Source organism: Esox lucius, chromosome 16 (genome assembly GCF_011004845.1).
Source record: "Esox lucius isolate fEsoLuc1 chromosome 16, fEsoLuc1.pri, whole genome shotgun sequence".
In the NCBI taxonomy this organism is placed as follows: domain Eukaryota; kingdom Metazoa; phylum Chordata; class Actinopteri; order Esociformes; family Esocidae; genus Esox; species Esox lucius.
In genome coordinates, this window is record NC_047584.1 from 20208840 (window position 1) to 20225864 (window position 17025).

At 43.0% G+C, this 17025-nt stretch overlaps 1 protein-coding gene across 4 annotated transcripts in view; it reads right to left on the reverse strand.

Annotated features, from left to right (window-relative positions):
• kalrna (kalirin RhoGEF kinase a) overlaps positions 1–14783 on the reverse strand; it is a 175677-nt gene extending 160894 nt beyond the window's left edge. For 2 of the 4 annotated variants that reach the window (XM_020054882.3, XM_010879791.5), the window contains exon 1: positions 14168–14783. In XM_020054882.3, the coding sequence (XP_019910441.3) occupies positions 14168–14234 (67 nt within the window). In that variant the 5' untranslated portion in view covers positions 14235–14783. The remainder of the gene's footprint in view (positions 1–14167) is intronic. The other 2 variants (XM_020054883.3, XM_020054881.3) reach the window with 2 other exon arrangements.
• Positions 14784–17025: the final 2242 nt, after the last annotated feature.

The following is a 17025-nucleotide window of genomic DNA, read 5'->3' on the forward strand; positions in this document are numbered from 1 at the left end:
TTTAGAATGAGCAGATTTGCGGTATAATCCGGAAGTATCGGCTTCCTCTGTATTCGAATGTGCATAAAATCAAGGTCCAGCATTCATAGCAAACATAGATACCACGCCGTAACAAAATGACTATCTTAGAAAACACTAGAAATACTATTAAAAATACACCAAAAATGTGATTTTTTTTTAACAATCAAACAATAACATTTAAGTAAATTCATGCTTTCCTCACCAAATTGTTCTATGAAACACCATTGTTAATTCTACAAAATGTTCAGAATCCAGAATAACAGCAAAGTATCTAAATGTGCATTTGTTTTTGCTGTTTAAAGAACAATAAAAAAATGTTTGCTCGTGCAAAATATTCAGTAGACAAATCTCTATTCATTGTGAATTTTGACATCAGTTAGCCTATACAGTGGGGAGAACAAGTATTTGATACACTGTCGATTTTGCAGGAATTCCCACTTACAAAGCATGTAGAAGTCTGTCATTTTTATCATAGGTACTCTTCAACTGTGTGTGACGGAATCTAAAACAAAAATCCAGAAAATCACATTGTATGATTTTTAAGTAATTAATTTGCATTTTATTGCATGGCATAAGTATTTGATACATAAGAAAAGCAGAACTTAATATTTGGTACAGAAACCTTTGTTTGCAATTACAGAGATCATACGTTTCCTGTAGTTCTTGACCAGGTTTGCACACACTACAGCAGGGATTTTGGCCCACTCCTCCATACAGACCATCTCCAGATCCTTCACGTTTCGGGGCTGTCGCTGGGCAATTTGGACTTTCAGCTCCCTCCAAAGATTTTCTATTGGGTTCAGGTTTGGAGACAGGCTAGGCCACTCCAGGACCTTGAGATGCTTCTTATGGAGTCACTCCTTAGTTGCCCTGGCTGTGTGTTTCGGGTCTTTGTCATCTTCAATGCTCTTACTGAGGGAAGGAGGTTGTTGGCCAAGATCTCGCGATACATGGCCCCATCCATCCTCCCCTCAATACAGTGCAGTCGTACTATCCCCTTTGCAGAAAAGCATCCCCAAAGAATGATGTTTCCGCCTCCATGCTTTCACGGTTGGGATGGTGTTCTTGGGGTTGGACATCCTTGATGTCCTTACACAGTTCTCTAGTCTTGGCCATTGTGGAGAGGTTGGAGTCTGTTTGATTGAGTGTGTGGACAGGTGTCTTTTATACATGTAACGAGTTCAAACAGGTGGAGTTAATACAGGTAATGAGTTGTAGAACAGGAGGGCTTCTTAAAGAAAAACTAACATGTCTGTGAGAGCCGGAATTCTTACTGGTTGGTAGGTGATCAAATACATATGTCATGCAATAAAATGCAAATTAATTATATAAATTATTAATTAGATTTTTGTTTTAGATTGTTTTAGATTCCGTCTCTCACAGTTGAACTGTACCTATGATAAAAATGACAAACCTCTACATGCTTTGTAAGTAGGAAAACCTGCAAAATCGGCAGTGTATCAAAGCATGTTTTATGGTAAACATTGTTAGCCCCAGATTTAGTCGTTTTTAAACCTCACAAAAAGAATCAGTACGTTAATTCCCACAGCCACTGTTTGTTTAGCAATAAGCAAGGCACAAATCAATAGAATTAACTATAATTGGTCCCGATAAAACTGTTTTGGTTCAAATTACAAGCCATTGCAAGAAGTGGTACCCAATCTACCAGGAGGTTTTGGAATACCCGCCGTGGAAGACGGACTATGATAAAGCAGGAAGTACCACCCCCTGAGCGTTGTAGTTTTTGTATTTTTTAAAGGGAAAATGTTTACACCTTGTAAATTAATCAATATGTATTTCCTGACAGGAACATTATTACAAGGCACACAATGGCTCTATCAAACAAGGACAACCATGACTACACACACAACAATATGAAATTAAACAGAACATGACTACATCATTTTTTTTAGACTTCACTCACCTTTTAAAACACGTTCTGACATAACAGAATATATTGCTTAGCGTGCAAAGCCCATTCCCTAGCTCCTTCTGGCAAATTATGTGTGAAAGATCTTGTATCCTGGAAATATCTTAAACATGATAGAGACCAATTAAGGTTCCCCATGGAGAAATGTTCCTGTAATGACATATGTACTTTTCACCCAGATACAGTAAATACTATTGACTATTGATATGTTAGCGCAACCCTGATTTGCAGGTTGTAAAAACACATCTGTATTGTGCTTTATTTTTTTGTCTTTCATAAATCTATCACTGAGATCCACACTGTAGACTTTGGTTAGTCTGGGGATAGAAAGAAAACATGTATCCTTCTTTTATTTCACTATCACTGGGCACCTGGAACGTATGCAGTAAAAGGGACCTGGGGAATGGGGATATTGAACTCAATCTGACTTGATTGGAGCTGCTGACATCTTTGAAGTCCCACTGTGTGCTCAGCAGGGCTCAGCTGAGCTGCCGGCAGTAATTCCCTGTATGAGCTGTCTAATCCCACACAAGCCGGGAATTAAATGGCATTTGATTCTCATGTGCACAGCTCAGATCCAAGTAATAGAATAATAGGGGAAAATATACACACATCCAGACTCCAGATACTGAATAAACAAAAATACTACTGCAGAAATGAAAGGGGGCGATTGGGAGAAACCGTGCTTCAAAACCCACTGGTTGACCTCTAAGACAATCAACTGTTGTTTTACTATCAGCGGGATGAAACCACATGTTAGCTAGCCAAGAGGCAGTTTCCCATAGCAATTCCCAAAGGAAACTCCGTGCCCAATATTTTCTTCCCTTTTTAATTCCAGTCATATGTATCAGTTTTCTCAGATGGAGCAGCTGGGCTACGCCTTGTATGACTATGGCAGAAGTGTATATGGAGGAATGGAGTGGGCCTCCAGACCTGACGACTACAGAAGACATGTGCATACATGAACTAGGCATCAGCTGCTGCCAGACCCTTAAGAGAGGCATGACAACCAGGTACTCACTGGCGCCAAATGGCTTACCAATTGACAACAGTTTGTCCTATAAACAGCTCACATTACCCTTGTTTCTGGTATGTTTTTTTCATAATCAAATCATTCAAAAGAAGAGTCCTTAATCCATAGCATTCATTCTGGTAATGTACATCCATCTGTTTGATAGCTTTGTAGCATATCATGATTAGCATCCCATGTGCAGCTTTCACTATCGATACTTCAAACCAAAGCCGCTGGTCATAGTCATAAGCCTGGCAGCCATCCTGCTATGACTGTTCAAAAGAGCAGGAGTTAATTAAGTTGATTTCTCTATCACATTTACTTTTCACTCAACTGAAAAGCCATTGGTCGGGTTTTCCTCTTTGTTCTATTAATAAAATCCTCACAGGCCCCCATTTGCAGAGTCTGTTTCGCCAATCATGGTTTGACACAGTATTCCTTTTCCTTTCATGCAGTCAGCTTCTATCCACAATGACAGTGCAAGAATGACAAAAACTCCCAGGAGGAAATAAGCTTAAATTGCTGGTGAAAAGGAAGTAGACTCCACTTTGACGCAGCGGTGCATGACTTTGTAAGCGAGGTCACTGCAGAGCTTATAAAATAACTCCAGTCAAGAAATTCATCATTCCCAATGCCCAAATTAAATAGATTCGGAAAATCTAAACCGACCACACAGTTGGCGAAGTGGTGAAAATTCTGCCGATCCTCAGCCAGATGGCTATTACTGCACTGCACTGCTGGCAGAACTCCATTAGTGGTGAAGCAAATGGTATTGCTCTCTCTATCGTCTCCAGAAGGAGCCATGGGGAAATGGGAGTCTTACGTCAAAGGCAACACAGACTTTTCCAGGTTCTTCGGTCCACGCTACATGCGCCAAGCCCATCCAGCCGTCTAAACCGCTGCAAACGATGCCCACCGGACACCAAAGCTGACTATGCAACAGCAGCCAGAGAAAATTCCAAAACCAAGTTAAATGAACACATTTCTGACACTTTAACTCTGGATATTTCCTTCACAAAGACCCTACATGTGGAGTTTTACCTTCTTGCAATATTTTGAAAGCAGCCTTTTCCAGCACCATCATCACACTTTTCCGAGGAGCAGATTCCTGTGTGCTGCCTGACCAAATCCCATAAAATATAACTAGCACTTTAACACACTACAGTAGCATGAAGCCGGGTGTATGTTTAGTCTTCTTTCCCTGCACTGTTCTATGAAATGGAATTAATCCTATTGTATGCACTTGTGTTTAAGTTCTGATAGAATTGCAGGCATACATTCAATTACAGGCATATTCGATTAGGTTGTTTAGCCAGGTGGAACACAATCGGTCCAACAGTGATGGCGAATGAGGCTTAAAGTGAGATGCTGGTAATTAGCCAACCATTGTTAAACATCCATTTCTTTTTCCATCAAGCTAATAGAACATCTTCTGGCTGTGAACTGTAAATTAGTAAACCATAAACACAGGTGGCATGAAATAGTGCTGACAAGTGCCAATGACTAACAGAAACTCAAGTGTTGCATATAATTCAAACCGGAGGCCAGAAATCAAAAACAAAGCGTTGCTTAAATGGCAACACGTCTGTGGATTTTGATTAAATTCGGTTCAATAGTTTTTGCAGCCAAATGTGGCAGATGCTCCATTTCCGTTGGTATTTGTGATTAGCAATTTTGTATCTATTGTCCAAGAGCAAAACACTTCTTCAATAAAAAAACTGAGTTTGATTTACACCAGACGTTAAACACGCATATGCATCCAAACAGAGATGAGTAAAGGACTCTTGGTGCTTTGATCCCTTGAAAAGGCCAGAGGATGATCCTTGGAATGGAGTCCGGTTGGCTCTTACTACACAACACTTTTTTCACACGGTTAGTTTATTCGAGCACTGCAGCTGCACAGCTCGGGTGCCGACGCTCCCAGTGCGTTCATTAACCCAGCAGCTGTGTTAGACGCTGGGCAAACTCTACCATTACAGCACTCTTAAGCAATAATAAATAGTAATAAATGAAGCAACCGGGCCCCTCTGCTCGGGCAGCGTGCGCTCACCACCTTTCAACTTCTTCACAGACCTGACTATGCTGAAGGAGTCATTTCCCACTCAGGAAGGGACATGGCTGGAATGCAATGGACTGAAATGAAGTGTACTTCTTCACAGACTGTCCCAATGAGACAATATTCCTCAAGTAGTGCACTGATATTAAATACCTAGTGGATCGGTTTTTTGGATTTGTTTATTTTTTTCTCCGCTTCCAATTCCAATTGTGATGCACAATTCATGATTATGGTCGTGCCTTGTTATATCAACTCCCAGCAGGTTTGGGAGTTTTGGCCAGGACAGGTTCTGAGGCCAAACCACCACAATTCACTAGACTGCATTGATATACAGCTACCCTGTCCAACAACCTTCTGTGGACATTGTTGAGCAAATTCTCACTGCTATCTACGAGACCAGGGAGGCAGCCTCGGTCTAAGGGCAGACAGCCACGACTGGTCAAGCCCCACCTCTGGCCCACTGATCTCTAAGACATATTTTCCTACTTAGGCAAAGTCTAAAGGCTTTTTTTTACAAATGCGATGAGCTGGTCTCTCCCTGGGCAAAGGGATTCACCAGATGTCTCTAGTAATCTCTAACAAATGGGTATTACTGGTCCAGTGAAGTGAACGTGTACCTTGTTAGGGACCCACTATAATCTCTGAGTGTGTGTAACCCTACTATCCAGCAGATCTAGATAGAACTCACCCCCAACTCTAACTGCTAACAGAACCTCAAATCCTACTTAGGTTCATAATCTCCTGCGAGTCTGTCCATTTATGGGTCATGTGGGGTCTGTGCATACCTTTAAATGCATGTGACTGAGTTGGAGAGATCCTATCACTGATCATTTTCAGGCCAAATCAACACCGAAACCAGAACCGAAGGTGGTATTCAGCCATGCAACCACAAGGAAAACAACTTTAACAGGCTTGTATTATTGCTGAGTCTCCCTGTCTCCACTGGCTGTTTATATGTTTCATGTGGTACTGAGTAGAGCCAGGAGAATTCAGTCCATGCTACACGTTAATGAAACCCAAGCCAAAACCTCAGAAGAACATGTGAAGTCATCGACATGATGCCGTTTCCAACACTCACACAGGCAGACTTAGCATCAACAGCAGGGTCTCCATTCACACACACACCAAAGTAGTGCATCCCAGCATGTGGCGTTCACCACATCTACTACTGCCTCGGTTTTTACCGAACGCACAACGGAGGTCAGTGTGAAAGGTCAGTCTGTCAATAATGACGTGTGTTCAGCCGGACTTCCCAAAAGTCCTCAGCATGGCTTGAATGTAGCTCCACATAAGCAGAACCTGCACGTCCAGGGAATTTGTGGGAAGAGAATTAAGTATTCAGTTTTCTTTACACTCGACGATTTCTCATGTTTGAGGAAGACGCTGCGTTACCAGTGGGTTACAACTCCCGATCAACACATAATCAACACGTTGACACACTTCACTCTCCTACATTCCCACACGTTAGTGACACAGTCTGATGGGCTAACCCTGTGGGAGCAAATGTGTTTGGGGAACACTTTAAGGTGTTTTTCTACATAGCATAGTAATGCTGTAATTACCACAGTAAAAGCATAGATAGATCCCGCATAGATACTGAAGCCCAATGCCCTTTCTGATACTACAACGCTGTCATTACACTACAGTGGTGGTGTGTCTTGGGTGCGTTTTATTCGGGTGGGCCCTACACACACACAGCTGTGCCTGTTACAGTTATCAGTGACCAAAGATGTAAGGGGGAGAGACAGTTGCTTTACAGGCATCACTTCCTGTCGAATCTGCCTGCGGCATCTCTTACATCCTCCTAACATCCTCTCCTCCTCCGATGGCCCTGTACCCACTACTGTGAAACACAGTGTTGGAAAAGCGTAAAGCCAAGCATCTTTCTTGGACAGCGGGTGCCTAGGTCTATTCTCCTTACGGGCTTACCCGGTGTTTTCCTGTGCATGTTGACTTCAGACCAATCTAGTGGGAAGTGCGCTGAACACGGCAAACTCCAAATGCCACAAGACGCAGTTTCTTGCTGGCTATTTATGAACAGTTATTACCTGCGGGCCTCAAAAGGCCTTTTAGTTTGCCCATCTCATAGACCCGAGTCTCTACGTAGCACTTTGGCCTATGCTGTGGGACGCTTCCACGCGCACCAGACCTTCCACTGTTTCAGTGGTGGAGATTAATCATCAGAGAGGAACAAAGTAGTCATCAACAGAAGCCTTCGACCAAGTAACTCTCCCGCCTCCCAAACGAGTCTTTTTCGAAAAACAAACAGCAAGCACAGCAGCTGATGCTGCACAGGGCATCTTTAGCGCAGACGTCTAATGGGAGTCATGACAGACAGTGGAGCCTTGTAGTCGTCCAGTCCAGCCAGCTCTGGGCAGCGCCTCAAATGGACTCCCGTTACCAAAACAGTGCACTACTTTCGCACAGGGTCCACAGTGCTTGAGTCAAAATGAGTGCACTATGTATATAACAAATGGGGTGTCGTTTGAGACTCGGCCCAGCACCGACAGAGCACTTTACCAGGGGCTGGCATCTAGATTTAGTAGCGGGACAAGTTTTGTCTGAGTGGATGGTGCATCATTATTTTATTTGTTATTTATATATTAAGAAGTTGGGCAGTGGCACTGCTTTTGTTGTTCATTGTTTGACTGGACAGTGTTGAGAAGATGGGGAAAGTAGGGGGGGGGGGGCAGCTGCCCAGACCACTAGACCAGTCGAGACCACCTTTGGGGGGCCAACAAGGTCTGTTGTTGATCCCTCCCCTAGAGGAATACAGGGAGTTGACTGGAGGAGAGCAGAGCCGGAGATGATGAAAAATGCATGAGTGCTCTCCAGTTCCATCCCATGTGACCTTGTGGCTGTCGGTGAGTCGGGGCTGAGTGCTCAGAGGAGAGAGGTCACCGTCAAGGAAAAAAGCATGGCATATACAGACGTAGAGACTGGACAGGAAGTGAGGGCAAAGGGGCATTTCTTATGAAGCACAATAGTATTCTAGTTCTCCCCTCAAAACGACTAACTCATATCCATTATTATTTAGTCATTATATCCGGGCTATATTACTCCCTTGATATTCCTGCAATGTTTCCACTGAGGGGCCAAGCAACAATACACTGAGACTAAGACCACTATTGAGCGGTCAAACCACACCTAACAAGCCCCTGTTAATGAAAGCGGGATAGGAGGACGGAGGGAGGAGTGGAGGTTTCCCTATGAGCATGCAGCAGTCTAATCCGAGACAAAGTCAAGAGGAATCCAAACCAAATGCAATGGTATCATCTGGCTGGCATGCGCTCCTTCCCCATGGACTGATCTGAAGTGGTGTTTGAGAGTTTAATCTTTCCATACACACAAACACACCAGCAGGCTACTTCTGTCCTCTGCTTCAAAGTGCCCGCATGGGCCCTTATCTTAGGCACCCACTTGGGACCCAGCCATCCCACTATCATCCTCCCATTACAGCAATGAGTGGCTAATTTGACTTTTTCCGAGGGCAGTGCCGTGCTTGACCCCCAAGTAATTAGTTTACCAGCGTCTCCACAGCCATTACATCAGTGACACTTTCACTGAGTCGAGTCAGTCCACCCATCTGAAGAGAACAGGATTGGCACGCCAGATAGGACTGGTGCCCTACCTATTCTAAGCAAACCTAAACACCTTCGGCCCATCTGGACTTGCCAGTCTAGATAGCTACTCTAGACTGACATGTTTAGTATTTAAGTTGGCTAGCGTTTCCTGTTATTCGACCACCACCAGGAAGCAAGCTAACGTTTCTAGCTAACTAGGCTACACCTTCTATGCAGAGTTTTATTCGATTTAAGTTAGTCATTTTTTTTACAAAGGTACAACATTTAGCAAAATACCTAAACAAAACCTCTCCTCACCTCCTCCACAAATACAGCAGTATTTCTGTCACACACACACTGGCGCGTGGGAAACTGCGGGCTGGAAGCTGATTGCAGATTTGCGAGGAAAATGATGAGCCATACAAATAGGTAAGTAACTGAAAAACAACAAATGAATTGCAATTACTGGTATATTATTATTTTCATGGCTGTTCAAACTATAATTTATAATAACTATAATTTCCCCCAAAAAATGTAGCGTTATAGAACTAGGCTAATGTAAAATGTTGCCATGTTATGGCAACAGCTGGGAACATTTTTGAAGTAACCCCTGCTCTTTTAAGTTTACATTATAAGGTTTGCTTTCCATCTTCAATTGAAAGCCTGTTACATTTCCTGACAGGAGTTTACAAAAAGCTTGAGGCTTCAGAGGGAAATAAAGTAAAGGGCCAATCCAGTTGATTGGATAAAAATAATTGTTAAACTAGGTAGCATAGAAGGCGTGAGCATGTGGTCTAAGCTGACGGCTGTGATTGCATCCCAAATATCACCCTATTACTTATAGTACACACATTTTGTCTAGAGCCTTGGTGCCATGTGAGATGCAGCCTGTATGTCACTGGTAAAAATGGAAAGCTAGTTTCCCCAGGTTTAATAAACCTACACCCCATAACCATAGCCAGCACATTAATTCAATAAAAACATAGCATTCACACCACTAATTATGTTCAAATGTATGATAGTCTCTGTGAATGTAAGATTTGAATTTAGTATTAAGTATTGCTTTAGACTCAATAAAACAAAATTAAGCACAGTTAAAATGACTTCTTAAAATTGTGCAGTAGCTCATGTATTAAATATGACAAAAATAACATTACAGATGAAAACGTAAAAAAGTTAAAGTCTCCACATCCCAACAACAGTAAGTGTGCAGTCACCCAACCCCTCCTGATAACCAGCAGATTAAAAAAAGGGGGGGGGGACCTGTTCTGATGAAAGAAAATACACTGCAGTGAATTTCTTTAGACTCTTTATCAAAACAAAAAGCTTTGTCAATTTCTCTAAAAGCCTTTATTTTCCAGCAGCAGCACTGATGGGTTAGCTAATAGGATCTCTCTCCATTAACTTCACAGGCTTAACAACCAGCCTGTCCCCCACAACACACCCATATCATTTGATTTGATACAAGCGGTGAGGAGCCTGCTGCTTTTAGGAGTTGGGGACATCCCTCTTTCTCACAACCCCCCCCCCCCCCCCCAACCCCCTCCACGTCAGATCATGACTCAATAATCCTCGCAAATCTTCTCCCACTCTCTCTCTGTTACCGCGGTGGTTACGTCGGCCAATTAGCCATCTGCCACCCTGACGGCGCAGTGGAGCGCGGTTCAGATGGAACTCGGTGCTCATAGCCGGCTGGCCCAAGGGAGAGGGGGCGGAGAGAAAAGAGGCGGTCGACCATTGTTCCAGGTGACTGTGGGGGCATCGGAGACCACTGTTCTTCCACCCACGCAGCATGCAGTACAGTACAGTAGCCATTAACTACTGAGGCTGAGCCAGTCAGTGTGGGGGGGGGGGCGGCGGCTCAGATATGCAGATACCCAGGCCAAGGTTTGTCTCAGTGGGGTGGAACCCGCTTGGCTCTCAGACTGCTGGGAGAACATTAATAAATCAGTGGCAGTGTTTCATTCTCTTTCACTAACTGTCTTTTTTAATGTGTTGGGCCAGCAGACAGCCTAATGGTTAGAGAAGTGGGCCAGTAACCAAAAGGTAGCCTGTTCAAATCCAGAGCTGGCAAGTGAAAGATCTGGTGTTACAGACTTTAGCAAGGTAATTAACCTAATTGTTTCAGTAAGTTGCTCTGGATAACACCAACAGCCTATTTAGATAACAATAATTATTAACATAATATGTAAATATAATCTTTCTATTTACACTAGCAACGACAAACCTTCTGCGCCATGTGGCACCAATCACATGTGCATGCAGAACTCTGGCCAGACCCCTTACCTGGAAGGCATATAAACTCACAGATAATTTTGTTTACACTGTAAATAACATCACGCTATCCACAAAACAAGTGCTGTGGTTGTTGATAGTTTTTCAGTGCCAGAATGCAAGCTTTTTTGTTGCTTCCAAACGATTAAATATATTTTTTCGGTTTCTGGGTCTGGGAGGACCTACAGAACCAAACCAAATATGTCACCGCTCATTCCACTCCAATACACATTGAGCTAGACATCCTCTTTACACGACAGCAGCCGCGGTATCTGTCATGAAAAGTGTCTCACGTTACCCTGAAAGTTTAAGCTAAAACAAAAAAAAATGCATCTCATGCAAATCAGGCAACGAGTCTTGTTAATCTAAACAAAAGTATCATAGTGAAAAACTATAAAATGCAAATGTGCCAACATCACCAGAACCAGACCTGCCTTGTGATTGGTCAGAGCAGATGTTCAGGGGGTGTTGTAACGTGGGGCAGAGCTGTTACACATTACAAGATGTTACAATCATGCAATAATGACCCTGTTACTTTTTATTCTACAGGTCTACAAGGTAATTCACGTGAAGACAGAACAAAGCTTTCTCACATTTTTTCTTGAGACCAGGGAGCCAATTACACTGAGACTTTCTACATACGTATTCGTAACACTGTCACACATGAGTCATGTGACTGAATAACCAAGGAGCCTCATCAGCAATAGCTTGATACTACCTCAATAGGTGGCGCTATCAGTGGTTGACCTTTCAAATTAAATGAAGAGGCTTGCCCCTCTGCCAACTGGGACAGTGATCTTAGATAATAAGCATCATAACCAAAGTGCTATCTGCTTTGTCCAGTCCAGACAGCTATTGTGTCCTTTTGGACATCCAAAATGGCACCCCCACTGACTGTCTAGGTACCCTATTCCCTATGAGACCTGGTCAAACAGAGTGCACTATAGAATAGGGTGCCATTTTTTAAACACTGGATCACGGAGCAGGTCCTATGCCACACAATGAAGTGTAAAATGAAGGTCCTGGGGGCGCTAGGGTCAAGCAGCTGTCCTAGCAGGTCTGAGTAAGCTCTGTGACCACACACTCCACCCCACTCACATCTCCAGCGCTGAAACACTGGCGAGGGCTTAAAATGACTGGAACTAGTTCTCACTGTCACTTGACAATGTCCTTTCAAAATACAATACATTATCTCTGTGTTTATAACCATGTTTTAAGCCATAGCAATAATCATATTATCAGTTAATTTAGGTAATAAGCCTACTTTATATTCACCACTGGACGGCCTAATCAACTAAAGTAGGCCCTTCCCAACCAGCTGCTCAAGGTATTTGATTTTTAGCTTGCAGTTCCTGCAGACTGAAATGTTAAAGCAATTCAGATATTGATCCACAAGCTTCCCTTTGTCAATCTCCAGCAATTATTACCTGAACTGATGTTGGCCTTTGCTTTTCTAGTGCCGTACTTGTTAAAAGCCAAGAGCAGCAGGCAAAATTACCCAGTAAGGTGATTGCCATGGCTACCAATTACATATCATCAAAAAGGTAGACTGAAGGAAAAAATACAGTTCCACAAAGCACTCTGATTAGTGATTACTTTGTGAAACTTTCAGGCATTATGTCCGGCACATAATTGTCCTGTCCTTCCACTAGGAATCCATTTTACAAAGAGGGGTGAATTCAAGTTTGCATTCAAGGTTAATCTACCTATAAGCTCTGAATAAGTAAGGATGGAGTCTCCTGTGAGCCTCGAGACATAAACCCACTTTACTGCGCTTTCAACCGTCGGTTGTGAAAGGATTACTGCTCATTCAGCCACATAATGTCTTTCTTTGTAGGGCAAACACCCAGTCTTATTTGTGCTGTGGATGAGTGGGACAAGCCAGAGGCCTTTTATGGTTTCTGTTCTCCCCTTGTCTGCCTGCCTGCATTCAGGGTAAGACCTGCCATGGTGTATCAGTACAACTATCAGAGACAGATCGCAGTAGGGTGAACAGGAGCAGATGTCCTCGTCTAGTCTTCACCATACTAACACAACAAGTCATATTCCTCAGCAGGGGCTTTAACAGATCCATCTCGGTGTGAGGACAAGGCCTTAACCAAAAGCACAATGTACCTGGGCCAAGGTGGCACTTTCCCCCAGTTTTGTCCCCCTTCTTGGTCCTCACCTGATAGAAGACAGATACAAAGAGGATGCTTTGCATAAAAACAGTACGGGGCCCACTGGTATGAACTTCCTCTGCAAAAAGAACAAGGGAGTTTACTCCCATTTTGAACAGACCTAAAAAAATGGAGGGTACACTAGAGTAGAAGACTAGGGAACCCCCACAATTCACTACTATACCCGCTCCTATTACCTATGACTGGTGTATTCAAGATATAGTGCACCAGGTTTGACCAAAGCCTAGTTTCCCCTGATCAAAATCAGTGAAAAATTTAGGAAATATTGTTCTATTTGACAAATAGACTTTGTATTTTGGCCAGCCTGTAACAACTACCCATCCCACTGATTAGGCTGTATATGGAGATAGGCCACTTCACGTGAGATGAGACCTACTCTTTAGTGGGTAGCTAAAGCTGTATGCAATGCCCATGTACTGGACTAGATTGAGATGGAGTGTCAGGGTGTGTCCCTCTTCTCCAGTGGAGCATGCAGAATGTGTGCGGCACACACCCCACACCCAGCAGACTTCCCCGGGACACACCGTCTGACATCCTAAACACACACTTGGCTGTGATGAGACATTACACATGACACGACCGGTGTCAACTTTGTCCCTGAAAAACTGCCTTTTGCACTGTGATGCCCCCCCCCCCCCCGCCGCCCCCCACAGTAATGGATACAGACACTTGTGTAAGCAGTCTGAGGTGTGCACACTCTATATGATGAATGGTATAATGTCATCTCAAGCTGGCAACTTCCTTGGGAACAAGTATTTAGTATGTGTGTTTGTGTGTGTGTGTGTGTGTGTGAGAGAGAGAGAGAGCTCATGTGTTTGTGTGTAAGAGAGAGGTGAGTCAATAGTTCAAGGTGATACAATACTGTGTGTATAACGTTAAATATCCAACAAAAGCAACAGTGTCCTTCATACGCTTCCCACCATAACCCGTGGAGTTGGGAACTGGTGGTACCTAAATTCTGAGGGACTTGCATCCTCCAACAGAAACCATCTGGGGCTATTAACCATGAGCCCTACAGCAAAAGATGGATTCGCTATACATTCATGGCAATAGTCTACCCCGGAAAGCAGCCTGTACGTGTATCAAAACGTTATACTTAGAGTGAACTGTTTTCAAATACTTTCCCCCTACCTGTTTTGAAAAACGCATCCGTATCGGAATCATTTGGTCCCTCCTCGGCTGCTTCAGCTGAATTCATGTTTTCTCCTTGAGGATGTCAGACAATGTTTCGAGAAATATATCCAGTGATTACTATAAACAAATCAGTGCACAAGCTTCTTCATGTTCTTTGTCACAGCTGCTCGCTTTCCAGTCGTAGGTTTCCGTCCTTGTAACAAGCTCCGACGAGCAGGACTGTATTTTGCGCTCTATTGTTTAAAATTCAACCTCCTCTAGCAACCCCGGCGCCACAAAAGGAACCCAAGGCGCGTGTGACACAATGAATATACCGTACGGTTGCAAATGAGTTGATCTGCTGGCAAAACACCGGACTTAAACTAAACGCCCCGCGTCTTGAGTATAATATTGCCTGAGCATCCCAGAAAATTAGCTGTAGCCTACAAAGACAAGGCATCAGCGTATGGTGGCATTAGAACGGTTTCTTGGCAGTTCATTCTAGTGATGTCACGAAATCTGCATAATGGAAGTGGTCTGGCATACAAGCATCAACATGATTTTACACCTATACGTTTACAGAAATAAAATCATAATAATAGGTCATCTATAATGTCTATCTTCTTACAAATCCATTGCCTTCTAATATATTGTAAAATCTGCCAATTGTTCAGATAGCAGCAGCATCAGCAGGGTGTATTCCTAACAATAGCTCAAGACCCCACCGCACCCTCCTCCGCCCCTAAATCCACGCCCCCTAAATACAATCCTTTCCCTTTTCACTAGAATTGCTGATGAATAAAGTGTTAGCTGTAAGAGAAAATTGATACACGAAGCCATGCGATTAAATAGAAGAACATTCTCCAAACCTATGGTCAAAACATTTGTAAAAATCACCCGGCCAAATTGATCATGAGAATAAAAGTATGGAATGCATTACCGCTATAGCTGGCTAAGGAATAAAAAGACTATACTTTTTATGAGAAAAATCCTGTCCCGTTATTCAAAAACACGATTGTCCGGTTGATACCCCATGCGAAACAGGCTTAATTGGAAGACAATTAGATATGGAACACACATGGGAACTTTCCCAAATGTCACAGAATATATTGAGTAGAATTTATTTTCGGATTCTTTCAGATATTTCTATAGCTTTCCCCAATCAAAAATGAAGATGGCATATTAGGTTCGCTCAGGATATTTAATTAGCTTTATTCAAATCCCAAATGTAGTGCGTTCAGTATAGCACTATAATCGTGCTTTGATAGAAAGCTCAACATTCCCCTCTAGTGGCCAGTTTAGTGTTTTCAGTCGACCATCAATGGGAGCGCACAACTTCACGCTATGTTAGCTGCAGTTTTAACTGTTTATTTCTTAACAGAGACCAGTAATAGCGAATCTCTAATACATTGATTTTCCATCTTGGGTAAGAAATAACATGGTTCAAGGAAGTTCTACTTTTCTTGTTAAGTGTAGTTTTCTGGAATTTGTTGGAATAATGTTTACAAATCTGTGTTAGTGAGCACTTCTTCTTTGCAGAGATAATCCACCCACCTCACAGGTCTGGCATATCGAGATGCTGATTAGACAGCATGATTATTGCACAGGTGTGCCTTAGGCTAGCCAAAATAAAACCTGGAACACGCTGTCGTATACGCCGATCCAGAGCTTCCCAAACATGCTCAATGGGTGACATGTCCAGTGAGTATACTGGCCATGCAAGAACTGTGATGTTTTCAGCTTCCAGGAATTGTGTACATATCTTTGCAACATGGGACTGTGCATTATCATGCTGCAACATGAGGTGATGGTCATGGATGAATGGGACAACAATGGGCCTCAGGATCTCGTCACGGTATCTCTGTGCATTCAAAATGCCATCAATAAAATGCACCTGTGTTCGTTGTCCAAAAAACACACCTGCCCATACCATAACCCCACCGCCACCATGGGACACTCAATCCCCAACGTTGACATCCGGTAAACGCTCACCCACACAACGCCATACACGCTGTCTGCCATCTGCCCTGTACAGTGAAAACCAGGATTCATCCTTGAAGAGAACACCTCTCCAAAGTGCCAGACGCCATCGAATGTGAGCATTTGCCCACTCAAGTCAGTTACGACGATGAACTGCAGTCAGGTCGAGACCCTGATGAGGACGACAAGCATGCAGATGAGCAACAGCTCTGGTGGCTTGCAGTCAGCATGCCAATTGCACGCTCCCTCAAAACTTGCGAGATCTGTGACATTGTGCTGTGTGATGGAACTGCACATTTTAGAATGACCTTTTATTGTGGCCAACCTGTGCAATAATCATAATGTCTAATCAGCATCTTGATATGCCACACATGTGAGGTGGATGGATTATCTCGGGCAAAGGAGAAGTGCTCACTAACACAGATTTAGACAGATTTGTGAACAATGGAACACGCTGTTTATTTGAGAGAAATAGGCCTTTTGTGTACATAGAGAAAGTCTTAGATCTTTGAGTTCAGCTCATGATAAATGGGGGCAAAACAATGTGTTGTGTTTATAATTTTATTCAGTGTACTATACCTGTCTTCGCCTGGCAGAAAAGGGATTTGGATTTTTAATTGAGGAATGTAGAACAGTGGGGCTTAATTTTTCTTCATGTAAGCTTGGAAATTCCAAGACGTAACGTGTTGATTTGAAGAATAAAAAAACGCTATTTACTTGGCATTTTGACAAAAAAAAAACTGTTGGACATATAAACGCCAATTTATGTGGTTGCTAGCTAGAATGCATCCGTTGAATGGTCACATGGGGGCACCACAAATCATTTGAGGGTGCCATAATAGAAAATCAAAAACAGATCACAAAATGAAATAACACTGCAAAGAAAATATATTAAA